The following is a 22,228-nucleotide window of genomic DNA, read 5'->3' as shown; positions in this document are numbered from 1 at the left end:
CGAGGAAATCGGACTAATTTAGATAACGTGGACTAATGTGGTGCCTAAAAAGTGGATGCCACATGTTTCTTATATATGGTGCATAATTTGGGTTTACCTAATACTCTATCAAGCAGTGGATCAGAAAAAGAAATGCATTTCATAATTTTAACGCGTTGAAGATATATATCGATAATTATTCTGCAGTCATATGTAGTCAAGCCTAGTAGTATATCATTATTTACTCGTATGTTCTAACTCCTAGTTATATATGAGAATTTTCCTCTTTTATTTACGTACTTTGAAACTACAAGGTATATTACCTTGACACACAACTCCATATATTATAGGACTTTAATTCTTTGATTAAATCATAGCAACAACTTTTTTTTTCAAAACACAATACAGACACATATGCTCACAATACATAATACACTCACCCTATGAACACACACACGCACACCCTACCCCTATGAGCACATCCGAGCGATCGAGGAAATCGGACTAATTTAGATAACATGGACTAATGTGGTGCCTGAAAAGTGGATGCCACATGTTTCTTATATATGGTGCATAATTTGGGTTTACCTAATACTCTATCAAGCAGTGGATCAGAAAAAGAAATGCATTTCATAATTTTAACGCGTTTGAGATATATATCGATAATTATTGTGCAGTCATATGTAGTCAAGCCTAGTAGTATATCATTATTTACTCGTATGTTCTAACTCCTAGTTATATATGAGAATTGTTCTCTAACTATTTTTCTTGAAAATTTATACTCCCTCTGTTTCAAAAAGATGTCGTAGATTTGTCTACATTTGGATGTATATATACATTAAATAATGTCTTGATACTCCCTCCGTCCGTGAATAATTGTATGTTTTCCTTTTTTGTAAGTCAAACATTTTTAAATTTGACCAAAATTTTAGACAAAAATAGCAACGTATGTGATATCAAATTATTATATTATTGAACTACATGTCTGAATCTAGGATATGAATTAAGTGTCATAAATGCTGCTACGTTTTTCTAGGAAGTTGGTTAAAGTTAATAAAGTTTGATTTAAAACATGTCCAAACGTATACTTATTGGAGGACGGAGGAATTACATACAAATTTAGACAAATTTGCGACATCCTTTTTTCACACGAAGAGAGTATTATTTTACAGATTATTTAATTACTATAGTTGTGTGCCTACATAGGCCAAAAAACCTTTTTGTATTTCATGCGTGCCAAATTCTATTAACACACGGTCGGAGGGTACTAATTGACCTCAAACCGGCCCATGCATGTATTTTTCTCGCAACCAGTTGATAGGCATACACTCCATCTCTTGATAAGCAAACAACATTCACGTGTGGATTCAGCTAATCAACACACTACGGTTTGGAGGTGAAAAAGAATATTTAAATTCATCAAGTGCACGGATGCATTTGAGTTGGAGATCAGTTAGTCTTTACGTAAATTTTGGCATGGAGTAGTACGGCCGGTGGACTCCTGGTGTGTGGAAAAAGACTAATACAACTAATCATGTATAGGTATGTAATGCTTCCGGACTCTTTTTTTTCTTTCGTACGGGCGGTGGCATGTACGTGTCAAATATGACACATCTTATATGTCAAAAAATATATGCTCCTACATGTTACGTAGACTCTTTCAATCATGACCATTAAAATTACAAATCTAACAGTTAAAATAATTCTAATGATGTGAATCAATGTAGCGTCTCTATTTTAGACTCTTATTTTGTTTTTAATATATAATAGAATAGAAAAGATGCATGTCATCCTGGTGGCAGGCACACGTCTTCAAGGCAGTGATCACATAGTACTACAAACCCCCTGCCACATCAACATTAGTGCATCTGTGTTGTACTATTTTACTGGTGATTTTTAGTCCGACCAACTGGAGCTTGCCATCATATCATGAAATTTAATCAAGACCACGAAAAGACTCGCCAGTTGCCAGCCAGCACATGGGCAAGAGCTCAGGGAGAGAGTGTGTGTGTGGGTGGGGGTATAGAGATGAGAGCAAGCAAAGGTGGCTAGGCAGGTACATCTACCCCTGGCAGTAGCTAGTACCCTCCCATGCCACCTCATTTATATATGTGAAAAGAATAACCAAGAGTTACACGACTTATGGAATGGGGTGAAGGACTGTACAGGAAGGACGGCTATACTATATACTACGTACTATAGAGTGATGTGTGTTTTGCGCGTGCTTGCTTCTCTGCTGCGCGTGTGAGCTGAGCCGTCGCACACTACTAGAGGTAATTAAGAATAGGATCAATCGAGTGGAGTGGAGCTTTGATCGAGATGGAGGAGATGTGGATGGACTACTCCCCCGCCGCCGCCTACCGTGGCCACGCCGCCTACATCCAGGACTACCTCGCCGCGCCCCACGAGCCGCCGCCGCCGCCGCCGCCGCCTCCCCACACGGCGCTCACCCTCGAGTTCACCTACCTGGGCCACGCGGGCTCCAACCCCTCCGCCTTCTCCTTCCCCGACACCAACAATAGGGGCAGTGAGCTGCGGCAGCGACGGATGATCAATCAGCGGGCGTCGGCGGCGCGGTCGCGGGCGCGGAAGCATGCCTACACCAAGGAGCTGGAGCTGGAGCTGGAGCAGCTAAGGCGGGACAACCGCATGCTCATCAAGCGCCAGCAGGACCTCCATGTATACCTTCTCTATATCTTATTTTGTTGAGAGATCTTATTTGCAAACAAATCATCAATTATTACTAAATCTAATGGTCGCATAAATGTTTTGTTTGCACGTACGGATCGATGAAATGTAGGTTCGTTTGGCGTTGCCGGCGCACAACCTCCAGAGGTGCCGCTCCGCCCCTGCGCCATGAATCTTCCTTCGAGACGGGGTGTATGTAATGTGTGTGTATATATATATATATATGTAATCAGGCTAAGCTTTCTCGTCAAAAGCAATACTAGTAGAGTACTATATGTTTCTGCCTTGCCGATCGAGGCAATCACTGGCCTGTGAGACCAGACCGGCTGAGGATTCGATCGACTTTTCCTAGCTAGCGGCGGCAAAGATGTGCTGGAATCCTATGTAGTATATTGCAGCTGACTTTTTTCCATCTTAATGTTCTGTGTGCTCCACAATAATGCATGCATGTAAACCATGGACGCATTCAAGTTTCCTCTTCTGTTAGGGCATCACGGCCCATTTCCAGAACAAATCTGCGGTGAATTTGTGTCAAAGCGGACCGGTCTGTGGTATGCTCCTGTCCGCCTCCACATGAATCTGGCCCACATAGTAGCCAGACAAAGCCCACCTACCCTCCACTTTATTCTCTCTCTCCTCTCCTCCTTCTCTCTCGTCTCCACCCGCCGCTATGGCGCCTTCGGTCGACTGGGTCTCCTCGCTAGAGATGTGGACCCTAATCTTAGCAGGATCACCTAGACCTATTTTGTGTCCAAAATGGGTCTCCTCGCCAGAGATACCCTTCTTAGTAGGATCACCCTGACCTAGCTAGAATTCGTGTCGGTAACGCAAAAACACCAAATTGACGAGTTTCCAGTAACCGTTTATGTGGATCCAACGGACATGGACAAGGACGTGATATTAGAAATTAGCCAATGTGCAATGCGTTGTCATCACAACACAATATGTATGAGACGTGAGTGGTTGCCGGTGAGACAGCAGTTCGGGTAGTACTGCGCTCGTGTCGTCATCAGGGCAGTGCTGGTCACATCAACATCAGTCCCTGCCTTCATGCTGATTCATCCACCGCGTGCATGTGCACGGTTCACTTGAATTTTTTCCACTAAACTTGGTTTGGAGTATCTTAGATATAGTGTAGGAACATACTCAAACCGATAAAGTATTGTATATACTTCTGCATGGTAGTATATTAGATGTGGGTGTAGTTACACCTAAGAGTAGGAAGTATTTATCATATGTATATATATATATATATATATATATATATATATATATATATCCAAAATAGTGGGCTACCATGGTGGCTAGCTGTGCACGCCCCAGCAGCCGTCCGATATACTGCATATGATACTAGATGTACACTTGAGAGCACAACTTGCAAACGGATCAAGATAACGTTGTCTCCCACATAGCTGTCCAGGAGCACACTTTTCAAATTTTGAATCCACACAATTACATGCAATACACTTTGCAATACACATAGTGTTCGGTTATCGAACACTTTGCAATACACTTTGCAATACACTTTGCCGTTCTATGAAACTGCTCAGTCTGGCATGGAGAAGAAAATGCAACGACTAGCATATGAGTTGCAAGCAGAGCCATGGAATAGTGGTTTAGAGTCTTCTTCGTGACAGAATAAGACCACCTCATGGCCATCAAATATCTTAGTTATATCATCATCGTATTCTTTTACCTTGACGGAAATATTCCGCACAGCGCAGATGCAGATTATGCTCAGGCACGGTGCATTCTCAAGAAGAAAGTGGATCTAGGCCTTGCGCGTTTTCTTGTATTACAAATAAGCACTTAATTTAGCATAATGTTTTCTCTCATATTTGAATTTTCACGTGCGTGCATGTGTGTGTACAGGAAGAAGATGAGCGGGGATACGCCGGCAGCAATGATTGACTTCGTCAGCTAGTACCGCGATGGCTACTCTACGGCCTCCAACTCCAAAGGTTTGCCGCGATCACAGGCGCCGCCAACGGCATCGTCAAGGCGACCGCCGTGTATTTTGTTAGGAATGGTGCCAAGGTGATCATCGCCGACATCCAGGATGACCTTGGCTGCGCCGTCACCGCCGAGCTCGGATAGGATGCCTTTTACGCCAGCTACAATGTGACCGACAAGGCCCAGATTGCTGTTTCAGTCGACCTCGCGGTGGCGTGCCACGGCCGGCTCAAAGTCATGTACTACGACGCCGGGGACTCCAGGCCAAAGGCCATGGACTCCATCGCCTCCCTCGTTCTAGAGAGCCAACACGATGTCGGGGATTGTCCCGGGTATCACCTCATGTACTGTATTTCAAAGGTTGTGCTCATGTAATGTATTTAGTCTCAGTTGCTAAAGATTTTGCATGGTGTCTAATTTTGATCCGAAACAAATATATTGGACGATCCATCAGTTCTTTTCCTCTGTAAAACACATGTTAGTTCATCATAACATCGGCAGAACAAAAAAATATAGCACTTCTTTTTCTATTGCCAGATCTTTGCTTTTAAGAGAATACATATCTAGAGAACACTAAGAACACATGATATGTACCACGTGCCAACGAAACATCCAGTAGAACTGCCGTTTCAGTTGCAATTTGAAATGCCCATACACATGTGGGACTATCTTATCTATTCCATCTGTAATACGTGCGGTACAAAGGAAGGGAGCAAGTAGGCATGTCAAAATGGATGCAGTGAGAACCGTAGTTTCAAACGCGTTCTACATGCAACAGTAGCTATGCAAGCTAAAGAGCCCATCCTCACTGAGAGTGTAGAAACAAATGTAGAAATCATGTGTATTATCAACCGTATTTATATTGTACTACAGTTGAAGTTGAACTTCACTTATTTGCTCAGATTCTACATTGTAGAATACAGCTTTGCAATTCGGCCAGCACGCTAGACAACCCTACACATAATGTCAAAATGGATGCCAAAACGAACGCTAGTTGGATTTGTAGTTTGGAACGAAATTTCAACTGGAATACCATGCATGTTGCTATTGCAGTTTCCTTGGTACAGCTTGCAAACCTGGCAGCTTGCAAAGATTAGTTATGGAAACTAAAGAGTAGAAACAAATGTAGAACTCATGTGTATTATCAAATGTATTTATTTCTGTACTGCAGTCGAAATTACACTTCAATTTCTGCTCAGATTCTACATTGTAGAATACAACTTTCCACTTGTAGAATTTTGGCCAGCAAGCTAAAGGCTGTAACGCCCATGAATCTTACCGTTAGCTCACTCCACTTGTAGACATAGGAATCTTGATCCATTGATTTTCTTGCACACTATATCCAATGGCTAATGGTGGGTGCATAGCTAGCCACCATGGTAGCAAATCCGCGTCGATATATATATATATATATATATATATATATATATATATATATATATATATATATATATATATATCGAAAATTATCTCCTATCTTAGAGGGTAGCTACATACCCCCTCCTAGCCGTTCAATCTATTACTTTGGGATTCACACTAGTCAAACCTCCCTATATTATAGTTTTATTAGTATGGCTCAGTTACACTATTAGACATGTCGGTACCTTTACAAGCTAAGTGTCGTTAATGTGCTTAGCTCGTAACGGTCTAAAAATAGTTGTGACCTTTTTTGGGTGGCAGTGCTAGATTCCGCGCATCAGGTTTGCACCTTTTCCACAATCTACTAGTTGCGTAGCTTCATTATGTCCTCATCTTTTTCATTGCATCTCTCTGTCTCTTGATACACAAATAATAGTAGCTACCGCATTCTCATCTTTTCTCTTTCTCTCTCTCGTACAAGAACATAGCAGGTAGCGACCACTGGTAGAAAAAGGGGCTTCCATACGACCCCTTTAGTCCCCAAAATGTCCGAACCGCGACTAATGGGGTCTTTAGTCGCGGTTCGGGAGGTGAACCGCGACCGAAGATCTGGGCCCAGCGGGCTCGGTCGACAGCTGGTGGAAGGGAGGGGCTTTAGTCCCGGTTGGCCTGGCCAACCGCGACTAAAGGTCCTCAGTTGGCCAGGCCAACCGGGACTAAAGGCCCACCCCTATAAATGCACTTTAGCACACTTCACTTAGCAACTTGGTGTGCCACTTCTATTCACAAGGGGTGGTGGGTTTGGCCTGGATCCTCTTATGCACACAAGATGTTCGATGAAATGCGCGAGAGCATGAAACAAACATGATATGAAGTGTCCGAGCCACACTTAAGATTTCTCATTTATTTTTCTTCCTCGATCACGGTTAGCAACTTGAACCTTTCATGTATCATTGATAAAATATGCATGTGTGTAGTTCATTGTTTAATTTTTATTATTTCTAGCTAGTTAGTTTAACAAATGCATGATGGTTAATTATATACTTTATATAATAATAATGCAGATGAATCGGCAATGGATGTACGGTAACCGACTCTCGGGCGAGTTCTTTACGGGTTTGAATGATTTCCTCGCAGTGGCTAATGCGAACAAGCGGGGGGGGGGGGGGTTGTTATATGTCCATGTGCTGACTGTAAGAATCAGAAGGGTTACTCTTCCTCAAGAGTCGTTCACGTGCACCTGATTCGGCACGGTTTCATGCCAAGCTATAATTGTTGGACCAAGCATGGAGAAAGAGGGGTTAGAATGGAAGAAGATGAAGAAGGGGATGATATCGATGACAACTATCCTGATCATTTCGGTGATACTTTCATGGAGGATGCTGAAGGAGGGGAAGCAGAAGGGGAAGGTGAAGGGGAAGGTGAAGAAGAGGCACGTGATGAGCCCGCTGATGATCTTGGTCGGACCATTCCTGATGCACGGAGACGCTGCAAAACTGAAAAGGAGAGGGAGAATTTGGATCGCATGTTAGAGGATCACAAAAAGTCGTTGTACCCAGGATGCGATAATGGTCTGAAAAAGCTGGGCTGCACACTGGATTTGCTGAAATGGAAGACACAAGAAGGTGTAGCTGACTCAAGATTTGAAAAGTTGCTGAAAATGTTGAAGAATATGTTTCCAAAGAATAACGAGTTGCCCGCCAGTACGTACGAAGCAAAGAAGGTTGTCTGCCCTCTAGGTTTAGAGGTTCAGAAGATACATGCATGCATTAACGACTGCATCCTCTACCGCGGTGAATACGAGAATTTGAATGAATGCCCGGTATGCACTGCATTGCGTTATAAGAGCAGAGGAGATGACCCTGGTGACGATGTTGAGGGCGAGAAACCCAGGAAGAGGGTTCCCGCCAAGGTGATGTGGTATGCTCCTATAATACCACGGTTGAAACGTCTGTTCATGAACAAAGAGCATGCCAAGTTGTTGCGATGGCACAAAGAGGACCGTAAGTCGGACGGGGAGTTGAGACACCCCGCTGATGGAACGGAAGGGAGAAAGATCGACAGAGAGTTCAAAGAGCTCGCAGCTGACGCAAGGAACATAAGATTTGGTCTAAGTACAGATGGCATGAATCCTTTTGGCGAGCAGAGCTCCAGCCATAGCACCTGGCCCGTGACTCTATGCATCTACAACCTTCCTCCTTGGTTGTGCATGAAGCGGAAGTTCATTATGATGCCAGTGCTCATCCAAGGTCCAAAGCAACCCGGCAACGACATCGATGTGTACCTAAACCCATTAGTTGATAAACTTTTACAGTTGTGGGGCAGACCTGGTGTACGTGTGTGGGATGAGCACAAAGAAGAGGAATTTGACCTACGAGCATTGCTTTTCGTAACCATCAATGATTGGCCTGCTCTTAGTAACCTTCTGGGGCAGACAAATAAGGGATACAATGCACGCACGCACTGCTTACATGAGACTGAAAGTATATATTTGGGTAATTGTAAGAAGAACGTGTACCTGGGGCATCGTCGATTTCTTCCCCGACATCATAACTTAAGAAAGAAAGGCAAGCATTTCAACGGCAAGGCAGATCACCGGCCGAAGCCTGCGAAATGTACTGGTGCTGATGTATTTGATATGGTCAAGGATTTTAAAGTCATCTTTGGAAAGGGTCTTGGCGGACAATCAGTTCCGCAGGGAGTTGACGGGCACGCACCCATGTGGAAGAAAAAATCTATATTTTGGGAGCTAGAATATTGGAAAGTCCTAGATATCCGCTCTGCAATCGACGTGATGCATGTTACGAAGAATATTTGCATGAACCTGCTAAGCTTCTTGGGCGTGTATGGGAAGACAAATGATACAAAGCAAGCACGGCAGGACCAGCAACGTTTGAAAGACCCAGAAGACCGGCATCCGGAATGGTTTCAAGGCCGTGCCAGCTACGCTCTTACCAAAGAAGAGAAGGTCATCTTTTTTGAATGCCCGAGAAGTATGAAGGTCCCATCTGGCTTCTCGTCGAATATAAAGGGAATAATAAATATGGCGGACAAAAAGTTTCAAAACCTGAAGTCTCACGACTGCCACGTGATTATGACGCAATTGCTTCCGATTGCTTTGAGGGGTCTCCTACCGGAAAATGTTCGAGTAGCCATTGTGAAGCTATGTGCATTCCTCAATGCAATCTCTCAGAAGGTAATCAATCCAGAAGATCTACCACGGTTACAGAACGATGTGGTCCAATGTCTTGTCAGTTTCGAGTTGGTGTTCCCACCATCCTTCTTCAATATTATGACGCACCTCCTGGTTCACCTAGTCAAAGAGATTTCCATTCTCGGTCCTGTATTTCTACACAATATGTTCCCCTTTGAGAGGTTCATGGGAGTATTAAAGAAATATGTTCGTAACCGTGCTAGGCCAGAAGGAAGCATCGCCAAGGGCTATGGAAATGAGGAGGTAATTGAGTTTTGTGTTGACTATGTTCCTGACCTTAAGCCGATTGGTATTCCTCAATCGCGGCACGAGGGGAGACTAAGTGGAAAAGGCACGATCGGAAGGAAATCAACGATATGTATGGACGGTCATTCTATGACTGAAGCACACCACACAGTTCTGCAAAATTCCAGCTTGGTGGCTCCGTACTTCGAGGAACACAAGAATATTTTACGCTCGGACAACCCGGGGAAGCCTGAATCCTGGATTAGAAAGGCCCACATGGAGATTTTCGGCGGTTGGTTGCGAAAACATTTAATGAATGACAATGATGTTGGAGATCAGCTGTACATGTTGGCCAAGACACCATCTTCGACTATAACGACTTTCCAAGGGTACGAGATAAATGGGAATATATTTTACACGATCGCCCAAGATAAAAAAGAGCACCAACCAAAACAGTGGTGTCCGCTTTGATGCAGCAACCGAGAATGGGCAAAAGGTCACATATTATGGTTACATAGAGGAGATATGGGAACTTGACTATGGACCCTCCTTTAAGATCCCTTTGTTCCGGTGCAAATGGTTAAAGCTAACAGGAGGTGGGGTAAAGGTGGACGAGCAATACGGAATGACAATGGTAGATTTCAACAATCTTGGTTACCTTGACGAACCATTCGTCCTAGCCAAAGATGTCGCTCAGGTTTTCTATGTGAAGGACATGAGTAGCAAACTGAGGAAAAGGAAAGATAAGAAAATGAGTACATCATGCGATGATCCAAAGCGCCACATTGTTCTTTCAGGGAAAAGAAACATCGTGGGAGTGGAGGACAAGACAGACATGTCAGAAGATTATAATATGTTTGGTGAAATTCCGCCCTTCAAAGTGAACACTGATCCAAGCATTAGGTTAAATGATGAGGATGCTCCATGGATACGGCACAATCGTAAGCAAGGGACACAAGGGAAGAAATGATGTGTAATAATTTATTGTACCAAACTTTGTTGAATGGATCATGTGAATTATATTATATGTGATGTGTTTGGTGTCCATTTTCGAATGATTCGATTGATTCGAGATACCACTGATGATACATGAAATTTGATAGGCCTAGGAGTACATCTTAGAATGTTGGATTGATTTAGTCATACTCCTGCCTAGGCCTATAATATGCATACTCGTAGTCGCCGCCGTTGTACTGGTAGTCGTCGCCTTCTAAGTTGTCGCCGTCGTCGTCACTGCCGTCGCTGTCGTCGTCGCTGTCGTCGGGCGGCGCTCGTGGCTCGAACCTCGACTGGTATTGAGGGTACCATAGGCGGGGGATATCGCCGGCCGTGATGTAGTCCATGACGCTCTGTAGAGTTCGGCCGCCCCACCATAGCCGACGGCCGGCCTCGTGGAAGTTCCCAGGAGGCAGACTGTCCTCCTCATACCCGACGAGCGCCCTCTCACGCCGATTGATGAAGAAGGCATCCCAAGTCTGCTGGTTGTCGGGATGCCAGTGGGGATTCATCCACTGCTCCGGCGTGAGGTCGAGGTAGTAGTGGTTCGTGATGGCCGCCTGGCGCGCAGTACCCTGAGGGACGGGAGGGACCGGCACGCCTCCGGCGCTTAGGCTCCAGCCGGCGGGGACGCGTTAGCCCGGTGGGCAAGGGTAGTTCGAGGCGCAAAGCTCCTCCACCTGCTGGTAGGTTAGAGTGGGTATGGTGGAAGCCATGAGAGAGTGATGAGAGATTGTAGAGATGTGATAATACTGGCCAAGCCGGGCTACATATATATAGTGAGAAATGACGGGAAAAAATGTGGGCGGAAAGAAATGGCGAGAAGAAATGTGGGCGGGAAGACAGGAGGCGGGAAGACAGAGGCGGGAAGAAATTCATGGCGGGAAGAAATGTGGGCGGGAAGACAGGAGGCGGGAAGACAGAGGCGGGAAGAAATTAATGGCGGGAAGAAGAGGAATCCAGAGCTGGTCATCTAACCTTTAGTCCCGGCTGGTGGGTGCAACCGGGACTAAAGGTGGTTTTTGTATCATCTAACAAAACTGTCGGTGAGATAAGGACGTCTGGGTAAGCTTTAGTCCCGGTTGGTGGGTGCAACCGGGATTAAAGCTGTCGGCAGGATAAGGACGCGTGGGTGGACACACTGCTCGATGAGATAAAGCATGTAGCGCACGACGCTCTATCGGAGGAACAAGACAAAGCAGAAGCGGCACCGTGCCTATAAAAGGAGCATCGATACGCCTTGGCAAGCAGACCAACAAGCCAACCTAGCATCGATACGCCTCGGGAAAATTTTCCTACAAGCCCGTGAAAGACTCCATCTCCTCTAACAGTGTTGGGGAAAGGGTTGGAAAATCTCCCGTGGCGAAAATTTTCCTGCAAGCCCGTGAAAGACAGGAGGCGGGAAGACAGGAGGTGGCCTGAAGACAGAGGCGGGAAGAAATGGATTTTTCTGACTTTTTTCATATATTAATTGTATTTTTATGATTTTGAAATGAATTAGTTCTATTTTTTTGAATTTTTTGATATATAATTTGTATTTTTATGATTTTGAAATGAATTAGTTTTATTTTTCTGAATTTTTTGATATATAATTTGTATTTTTCTGATTTTGAAATGAATTAGTTTTATTTTTCTTAATTTTTTGATAAATTATTTGTATTTTTCAGATTTTGAAATGAATTAGTTTTATTTTTCTGAATTTTTTGATATATTATTTGTATTTTGCTGATTTTGAAATGAATTAGTTTTATTTTTCTAAATTTTTTGATATATTGTTTGTATTTTTAAGTTTTGAAATGAAAAGTAATTGGAAAAAGATCTTTAGTCGCGGTTGGCCAACCGCGACTAAACGGTCTTTCTGCAGGAACCCAAATCCCGGCGAAAAAACCCTTTAGTCGAGGTTGGTGGCCAACCGCGACTAAGTCGCGTGTATAAAAGCTCGCGTGAGCCTTCGCCTCCTTTCATCCGATCATTCATCTGAGAAACCGCCGCGCGTGAGGAGAGCCGTCACGCCGCCGGAGTCGTCACGCCGCCGTTCGTCTCGCCCCCTCCCTTCTCGCTGCCCTCCGCCGCCTGCCGCCGCGCCTACGCTCTCTCGACTCACTGCCGCCGCTTCGGCCGCCGCGCCTGCGCTCTCTGCCGCGCGCTCTCGCCTAGCTCGCCGCCGGCCGCCGCACCGAGAGCTCGCCGAAACGCCGCCTTGTCGCCCCTCGCCGCCGCGCCCACCCCGGCCCGTTCGCCACACGGATGGAGAGGCCGGCGGCGGCGGCGGCGCCGGCGTGCGCGCGCCCGGCCGCCGGATGCGTAACAGAGAGAGGGAGAGAGGAGAGGGGAGAGAGAGGGAGAGAGAGGAGAGAGAGGGCCGGCCGGATCCTTTTTTTTTTAATTTTTTTAACTATAATTTGTAATTTAAATTGTAACGAAAATTTGTACCTTAAAGTGTAACTAAAATTTGTAATTTAAATTGTAACTAAAATTTTGTAACTTACATTTTTTTTAGTTTTTTTAACTATAAATTTTGTAAACTTAAATTCGCCGGAGAACGCCCGACTTCGCGCGACGTCTCCTTCTCTTCTCCCTGTGTGCCTTTATGATCTTTGTCTTCTGCTCGTTCTAATGCACCGCCCCGCGTTGTCCAGGACCTTCTATAATCGCCGCCATCGTCGATCGTCCGGGGACGCCTACGGAGAAGAACTCGTCGCGAGGAGTGGTTGCTGCTAGCTAGGGCGGGAGAAGACGCCGAGCTGCCCCTGGACAGCGCCAGCACCCCGCCGCCGCCCTCTCTCTTTTGCTCGCAGCAGAGCAGGTAATACGTGCCCTCCTCGCCTCCCTCGTCGCCCTCTCTCTTTTTCCTTTACTTAATTAGTTTTTACTACATGTCTTCAGGAGTGACATATGGCGGACGATAGACCCGATTTTGGGAAGCTATGATCCGGATGCTGAAGCACATATAACCGCCATCATAAACGGCGATATTCCTTATGTGCCGGAAGAAGATGAAGAAGACGATGTCTCTTCTTATCTAAACCTTGACGGTGAAGGTGAAGGTCGACAAGGGGATGATGAAGGAATGGACATTGTTGATGGAGGGCAAACATCGACAAACGACGATCTCGAATTGCAATTAGCAACCACCTCCGGTGAGGTATATATATACATTGAGCCTCTGGTGATACAAATGTACTGATTTGAATAAATATGTATTAACGCGACTCTCTTTCTTTTTTTAGCCCTCGGCCGGATCGTCGAAAAAATCGAGTACAAAGCCGCGTGGCAAAACCAAGACGATGAGACAAGGAGAAACATATACCATCGATGTTGTCAGTGAACACGGCAGGCCGCTGGAGCCTAAAAAGCACTACACAAAGTTTATCAACCAATGCGGAGTCGTTGTTAGAGACAACGTCCCGATCACCGTCCAGGAATGGAATGAGCCGAAGAAGGCACGTGTTGGTTTCAGTTTTGTCGACAAGAGAACAAAAAAGGATTGCTGGAGAAAGCTTATGGAACATTTCATTCTACCTCCGGAATTCAACAAACACGATGAAGAGGGTAACGAGATTTCGGGTGGACGTGAGAGGAGGCTAGTCAAAGAGTTCGCTCTTCAGAAGATGGCCGAAGCATTCCGGAACTTCAAGAAAAATTTAGCCCGTGAGTATGTCGCGCAGAACAAAACTCCGGATTTCACAGGACAGTATGAGAAACTGAAAGATGATTGGCCCGAATTTGTGAAGCAAAAGCAATCGGAGCATTTCAAGGCCATATCGGAAAAAAATAAGGCAAATGCGGCTAAGAACAATCATATTATGGGGCCAGGAGGATACCGCCTTTCGGAGCCTAAGTGGGAGAAGATGGAGAACGACCCGAGGGAGCGAGGAATCCCTCTAGGTACAGAGGGATGGGACCCAAGGGCCAAAAGCTGGTGGTACGGGCATGGGGGATCGCTAGACCCCGAGACAGGGAGGTGTTGTAACATCCCAAGAGTAATACATAGACCCCTTTGTTCCTTTCTTGCTTTTTGTTCATGTCATCATGTTGCATACATGCATATCACCATCTTTGGTTTTTATAAATTGCATTTTGGTTTTGGCTTTGATCTTATGTTGCCTTGCTTGTTGTTCTCCCTCCTTCTTCTTCTTGGTTCATCCCCTCCTCTTGTGATGTTCCAAGAAAGGCACACTCTATCTCTCTCCCTCTTTAACCTTATACACATAGGTCATGCCAAATTTTTCTATAATTTGGTGTAACCTCAAACCATATCTTCTTTTCAAACTCTATGTGTAAATCCCTTCTTTAATCTCCTCCTTCTATCATCATAAGTGTATGATGTGTTCTCTCATATTCTTTCCTCTTCAAATACTCAAACAACATCTGTTATCAAAATATACAATTGGTTTTTAGTTGAAAACAAAATAAAATCAGAATTCATAAGAAAGAAGGAGAAAACCTTTTTATAAACCCTTTTCCTAACCTATCTAAATCTGGCCAGCAGGCCCATCTCTCATCTCACCCAGCCCATCTAACCTCCCCTCTCTTCCACCGAAGCCACCTGATGGCCTGCCCCAACACCTATCGATCGAAGTGGTACGAGGACCCTCTCCTCTCCACCTTTCCACGTCGGAGGACCTGCCCATATCAGGTAATGGCGCCCCTGGGAGCTCCACGTCGATGCTCCTCCTCATCCTCTGGTCATCCTCCCTCTTTTATAAGCAGCATCAGCAGCCCTCCAAACCCTAGGCCACCTTCTTCCTCCCCCACAGCGCCGCCAACCCTCTCTTTTCTCCCCAGCAAAAACCCTCTGGGAACAAAACCGACGCCGTCTACCTTCCACCACCGACGCCATGGCCGCCGTGGATCCAACCTGAGCCGTGGAATCGAACCACCGTGCCCTCCTCTCCGTCCTGGACTACTTCACGGAACCTGGATCGCCAGGATCTGCTCGCCCACTTCCTCAACTCTGCCCCGGCCTCCTTCTTCTTCATCATCTCCGGCGACCCCTACTGCTGCCCTTCATCTCCAACGAGCCCAGGGTGAGCAGCACCTTCCTTCCCCTACCCCTGCATGCTTCCAGCCTCGTAGCATCGACGACGTGAAGGAGATCAGCTAAGTTTCGAACGAAAACGAACCCTTTTATATCTGTTTCACGGTACCATCTTCCGACGAGTCCCTCCGGCGAACCACTCCACCTCTGCGCGAGATCGTCGCACCGTTGCAAAGCTGGGACATAGATCTACAACTTTCATTTCGGAGTCACTAGTTTTCGAGGCCTGTACGCGACGCCATCTTCAACGCAAAAACGTGACCGTGAATCTGCTGTTTTACTGCCGTTTCTCGTATCTGTCACGGTGCCTACCTTCCGACGTTTGCCGCCGGCGTTTCACTCCTCCCCAGAGCAAGATCAGGGCACCGTTGGATAGCCACCATCACGGGCTACAGTTTAGAGCTTTGAATCATTCAAATCCACGAAGAATCGCGACGCCCACGTCAAATCGAAATCAACCCGAAAACAGTTTCAGTTTTTCAGCTGCTGTTCGTTGTTGTCACGGGTCCGTTTTCGTTCGCTTATCGTCGTCTCCACAGTGAACCAAATCGCGTCAAACCTGTTTCATTAGAATCTCGTTACTTTCATCTTACTCAACTCGTCGAGGTTTCTCGTTTTGGCCACCCAGATTCTTCGTTCCCGATGCTTTAAATCTGTGCAGGAACACGTCTATAGAAACTGCAGCTGTTCGTTCTTCAGTCTGCATCTGTCCAAAATTCAGTTAACCCGTTGCCACAGCTTACCTTGTATGCTACTCGTATAGTTTCAAAACCTGTCACATAGCACACTGGCTGTGCCCCTGATCTCACAGCACATCCTGGGTTCAAATCCTTGCCGGCGCACTAAACCACCTTTTTGGAGAATTCCTGGAGCTCCAAATTCAGTTCCCCTTTTTACTGTTTTGGGGGTTTTGCTTACAGCACACTTCCGTTTAGTTTTAAAAGTTAACTTTTGAAACTTCAAATCTTACAAACTTGATGTCCTTGAGCATCAGAAAAACATAAGCTACATGCTTATAAAACTTGTTTCAACTTTTGAACAATAAAATTTGATCACTTTATAAATTGGGATTAAATTGCTATAACTTGCAAAATTCATAACTTAATATCTATAATTCCGAATTTAGTAAACTTTATATACATATGCAATAGAAAAATGTGAGGATTTCAAATATTAACTTGACATGCATCATTGGCATCATCCCTGGTTCGAAATAATTAAAATTTGCAACTATAACTAAATGTTATGTGTGGGTGTCCACCATTTCTTGCTACATTCGAACACCCCACTTAATTTTGCTATGTATGAAACCCTTGCACCTCATGCATCATATTGCGCATTGCATTTCTTTGTATTGATTTGTGCCTTTACTTTCCTTGTATGTGCTATTGGTTCTTCTCGAGTAGACGCCGACGCAGAGCAGTACGAGCAGGAGTACGAGTTCCCCCTGGAGGATCGTGTCGGTGTTTCTACCTCTGATCTGACAGGCGAGCCCACCCCTTCACCTATTTTACTTTTACATGCTCTTTTGATCTATTGCTATCCTTATGTTGCGATTCTGTTGTGTCACGTGTCCTATCCACCTGTTAACTATATGTCCGAGATACACCTCCTCGCCCTACCTTTTGTTTGTTGTTTGCCAGCTTTGCGAGTCGTAGGCGAGTTTAGGGTTTTTGTTGATATCTCGAAATGTTCGAGATATCTTGTTGGGATGTTGACACATGTACTACCTTTTCGAAAATGAAGTGGATAACTTTTGCTACAACTAAAATTGCTAAGGGTTATAATATGCAGAGGCATCTGTGAGCCCCTTTGCGAAAGCATCGGAACTTTGACTTGCTAATGTCCCCTAGGACCCGAGTTCTTGTTATCTGTTTCTAAGACTGAGCGCGCTAACCACTCGTGGGAGGTTTTATCGGGACCCCCCATCACCCATTACCATTTCTCAAGTCTGTTGAAAAGGGGGCCACAACCTTGGTTTTATTTGCCTATGCCATGTATGCCATGCTTTACTTACTGTTGCCTTCGGGTGTTTACTTCCTGTTGCCTTCGGGTGTTTATATTACATCGTACCCCGCGGGACGTTTAGCGAAGCGTGTGGTTCGCACGCCTAGCCGCCGACGCAAACCCTGAGTCCGCATCGGAGTACGGCCGAACTTCGTTTCGGGTAGCTTAGTCGGGTGGCCCCCCTAGGCATTCTTGTTGATTTGGGAACGGTCTTGTTGTGAGACTCCGCCGTAATTAAGCGGGTTCGAGCATGCGTGTATGGTAACATTGGTGCACCCCTGCAGGGTTAAATCTTTTCGGAAAGCCGTGTCCGCGGTTATGGACGACTTGGAGCTGTTTAACTCGATCATAGAACAACTTACACCTAAAGTTGTCGCTAATAACTTGCTAATTACTTGGGTAGTAAGTTAGCCCTACTATAATGGAATGGATATAAAATTGTCAACTGTGTGAGTGCCTTGTTATTACCTCTTGGCTAAGGGGGATCGCACTGGCTGGGTTGTTGTTTGCAGAGTATAGAACTGCTAGATTATGCGCTCTCTCACCTTCTCTATTAGACGGATGTTGTAGCGTGTCTCTATTGGATAGTGCTTTGCTGCCGCTAAACTCCACATATAGCCGGGCGAAGTTTACACCGCCCACCAGCAAGCATAGCTGGTCTTGTCTCGCAAGTACGTGCCAACGGTACTTACCCTCGTTTTTCTCCCTCTTTTTCCGGAACCCGCTTTTCGACAAACAGGTACGACAGATGATGAGCAGTACGCAGGTGGCTACTTTGTCGAGTTCACGGACGATGACTTCGTTGCGTAGCAGGATTGTTCCTAAGGCAGCAGCCTGTGGCTTGTTGGTTATGGAAACACCGCTTGACTATCTTCAGGACTCTTAGTCCAATTTGGATCTTGTCTGTACCCAGACTATTTGGCTATCTTATGTATGATGTACTGATGGGATATGTTTCCCCGTTGAGTGTCATTTGGATCTTGCTCTTTAGAGCGTTGCTATATATATGGACCTTATTTCCATCTTTTGTGTCGTACATAGTCATGTTGTGATATTCAAGCTGTATTCTACCCTTGTATCCTGTGCACAGTGTGTGTATGTGTGAAGTGCACAGGAAGGTGAAGCACTCAGTCCTGGAAAGCCTACCGTGAGCCTCTGAGGTGGGTGTTGTGTGCATGGGCGTGTCGAGCTGTTGCTTGGCCTACCCATATGCTTGGGAATGCGAGGCGACCTCACGGTCCTTTGTAGTGACCTCATGCACATAAACCCCTCTTACCTGCGCGCTCTGGGTTTTCCTACTCCTGGGGCTTACAGACTTGGTATCAGAGCAGGACTGCCTTTAGGAGCCCCTTTGCAGCGGACGAAGTTGTGTCTAGAAACTCATACTTTAGTAGCTACATAGGAAAATTGTGCGCGAGAGTAGGAATTCTGCTTTTATTTCTTACCCCACCCACCCTCCCTCTGGTAAGGACGTGCAACGGTTTTATTCTATTCTTATCTTGTTTCACCTAGGCTTGGACGTGTTTGTGGGAAACCATAGTGCCATAGGGAAAAGTATTTTGAAAATTTTTCTGTACTATGGTTGCTTCATTATCATCCTTTGTCAATCTCCACACAAAATCTGCTCCTTTGCCATGTTGGTATTTTCATACTAATGTGTAACATCTCAAGTTTCAACAATAATAAACAAGAGAGATAATTTCCCCAAACCCCAAAATTTGCAATAAACAAAAACTTTTTCTATGCATAAAGTGCCACATATAGATATATGCATTTGAGTGATTTTCTTTTGTGCAATTGCCATGATGAGTGTTAGTATGTGTAAACCTTGCTAGGTGAACCCTAACCAAGATCACTAAACCCTAATTTGAGGGGAAATAGAGAAAATGAGAAAAACTCATTTCTCACTCACATACACATTATGCAATTTAGCAAATCCTCAACCAAGGCCAAGATTGCTTGCTCCCTTGCTTCTAAAATACTTCAATGTGATAAACTAACACAATTGCACCCTTGAACCAAGAATCAAATGCAAAGAAATCAAAAATCTCACATACATATGATAATGGTCACTTGACCCAAAAATATTTTCTTCACCTCTTTACCCCCCTGGTTTTCTCAATTCTTGAACTAAACTTGGTCAACCAAAGCCATGTCATCCAAGACCATGTCAAGGTGAGCAACTTTGATGTTGACCATCATGGCTAGAGTTGACTAGGTTGACCAGAAATAAAGTGACAAGAGGGGATGCTGAATTAAAGAGAAGATTATGTCACTTTTGACATTTTGCAAAACAACTCCAATTTGAGTGCCACCACCACCAATACATCACAATAATTATATAAATGAGATTCACCAAAAAGATTTTCAAATTTCAAAAGAAAATTTCATGCGGCCATTTTGTCGAACAGTGTGCGGTGACAGTAAAGATCCGGAATTGGTGTTACATGCTATTATCCACCAGATTTTGACCTAAACCACTTTTGGTTTGTGATCATCAGCTTCCCCTACACCCCCTGCCTCTAGCCCAGTACTTGCATGGTTGATTAAAGTCGAGGAGAAACCCTAAAATATGCCAAACAATGCCATGCCGGCCACCTTTGGCACCTCCACCTCCAGCCCTCACCTCAACTCTTGCCCTTGTCCTGGAGCATCTACATTGCACAAGGACACGAATGGTACAAGCCCCTGCAACGCCACGGCTCTACTTTGGCCGGAACGCCCGCGTCCAGAACCTTGCCAGCACGCGCCCGTGCACGCGGTGAGCGCGCACTGGCAGCGCCAGGACGTCGCCCACTTGATCGCCACCGTCCTCGTCCTGCATCCCTATCACTGCGTCGAGCATCGCCTCTGCACCCTCTACACGCTAGACGAACGCCCATGCCTGCCCTGCACCGTCGCCGTCGTCCTCGTCGACTTTCGGCCGCACGCCCCGTGACAGACATTGCAAGCGCTCGAGCTCTCCCATCACCCTTTTCTCTGTCTCGATACAGGTTGAGCATCTCCAGTACACCGGCTAGCCGTAGCAGTCCTTGCCTTGCCCCTTCGAGCACCCCAAGCACCTCGCCATGGCCGTTCCTTCTCAACCCTCCGCGGCCAACCCTCGACACTATAAATAGGGGCGATCGGCTCCTCCCTTCTGCACACAATCCACTCCCCTCACCTCACTGAGTCTCCTCCACCCATCAATTTCACAAGACCTCGCCGGAGCAGAAGCAATCGGGAGCTGAGGTCCGCCGGAGCCCGCGGAAGCTCTGCTTCGATTGGCGCTTCCCCGAGCGCCGCCGCTGCTCCCAGGCTCTTCCCCATCTACTACACCTTCACCGCGCATACTGCCTGAGACCTGCACCGGCCTGGTACGTCCTCTGACACCCTAGGCTCGCCGCCAGGGAGCCCGCTGCTCGTCGGTGACGACGACGCTCACCCGCCGTCGATCCTCTTTCTAATCCTACGGTCGAGATAGAAAATACCGCTTCGGCGTTTAAAGAGGCGCCGACAGGTGGCCCCCACCCTGTCAGCGCGGCCCGAGCGCGCCAGACGCGTGTTGGGCTGCGAAGTGGGCTTTTAATTCGTTACGGCCCAGTAACGCTTCCCGCTTAAGCCCAGGAATTCAAATCTAGTTTAATCTTTATTCAAATTTACTCTGCTGAATGTTTAATAAAATTTGAATAGTTTGAATTCTAGCAAACCAAATCTAGCAAACTTTATACCGTTGGAAAGCCCATGAATTTATCTATCCAATGCCACTGGCCCCATCTCCATTTTCTTTGTAGAATTAATTTGACAAAAAAGACAAGACAGGGACTTTTGAACATTCAAACTTTATTTAAAATTCAACCAGAATAGATTTTGAAGTAATTCCAATTCTAATAAATCACAAATGATGTCCTCTAATTGATTATGCAATAACATAGCCCTGTTGTTTGTATGATCATGGACTAGATCAAATAAAATGGCTATGTAGTCATTTCTAGAGCATTTTAAAGTGGAATTCAAACTCAACCCTAATATGAGAATTACCTCTCATTTAAATTTTGATCCTAAGTACTAATAACCAGGGGGAATGACTTAGGCTAATGAACCCTTGAGAATTATTACTTGGAGATTTTCAATTCATTTAAATGTTAAGTTTTAAAACTATGTGAAGTGTAGCACTTCAATTAAATTGAACTCACATATAATAGATATGAAATGTTGACTTTGGGTCAACCTATATTTCATACCTTATTATTATATGAAGAGATTAAATCTTAATAAGAGGTAATGAAAAGAAATGATTTTCTTTTAAAGACCTACCTACCAAATTTAAGTTTTAGGAATAATGAGAGGAAATTATTTTTCTTTCAAATAAAGACAAATCCAATAATCCACCATGCCATGTTTGATTGATACTAGGACTAGTGTGTGAAATCTTTGAGTGTTTCTAGTTTAGTATGTGAGCTTGGTTTAGTATTTATACCTCGTATTCGTATATAGACGCTAGTAACGAGGAATACCAAGAGGAGGAGGGCTACTCTCAGGAAGAAGAAGAGAACTTCGATAACTACCCAGCTCAAGGCAAGCTAACCCTTGCTGAAAACAAGTGCTTAGCTCTACAAGAGCAAAGGCATCTTCACACTTTACTTTTATGTATTACCTATCCCATGTTTTTACTTACTTTTGCTTTTGCTTATTTATCTCAAAGTACTTTTTGATTTATGATTCACTTGTCTAGAATAGAACAAGAGCATCAAAGTTAGCCTAAGCAAATAAAGCTAGATAGCACC

General features: G+C 45.1%; 1 protein-coding gene and 1 long non-coding RNA gene across 2 annotated transcripts; both read left to right on the top strand.

The window, feature by feature from the left end:
- Positions 1-2,145: 2,145 nt before the first annotated feature.
- Positions 2,146-3,085, top strand: LOC127310919 (protein FD). The gene is made up of 2 exons (XM_051341533.2): positions 2,146-2,658; positions 2,780-3,085. The coding sequence occupies exons 1-2, from the start codon at positions 2,299-2,301 to the stop codon at positions 2,837-2,839; spliced, it is 420 nt and encodes a 139-aa protein (XP_051197493.1). The 5' UTR covers positions 2,146-2,298; the 3' UTR covers positions 2,840-3,085.
- Positions 3,086-14,953: 11,868 nt separating this feature from the next.
- LOC139831949 (uncharacterized) lies at positions 14,954-17,405 on the top strand. The gene is made up of 2 exons (XR_011746360.1): positions 14,954-15,444; positions 16,862-17,405. It is a non-coding gene; the product is annotated as an uncharacterized lncRNA (long non-coding RNA).
- Positions 17,406-22,228: the final 4,823 nt, after the last annotated feature.

The sequence above is a fragment of the Lolium perenne genome, chromosome 6 (assembly GCF_019359855.2).
Source record: "Lolium perenne isolate Kyuss_39 chromosome 6, Kyuss_2.0, whole genome shotgun sequence".
Classification (NCBI taxonomy): Eukaryota; Viridiplantae; Streptophyta; class Magnoliopsida; order Poales; family Poaceae; genus Lolium; species Lolium perenne.
The sequence above is the reverse complement of the archived record's forward strand: the minus strand, read 5'-3'. Positions and strand labels throughout refer to the sequence as shown.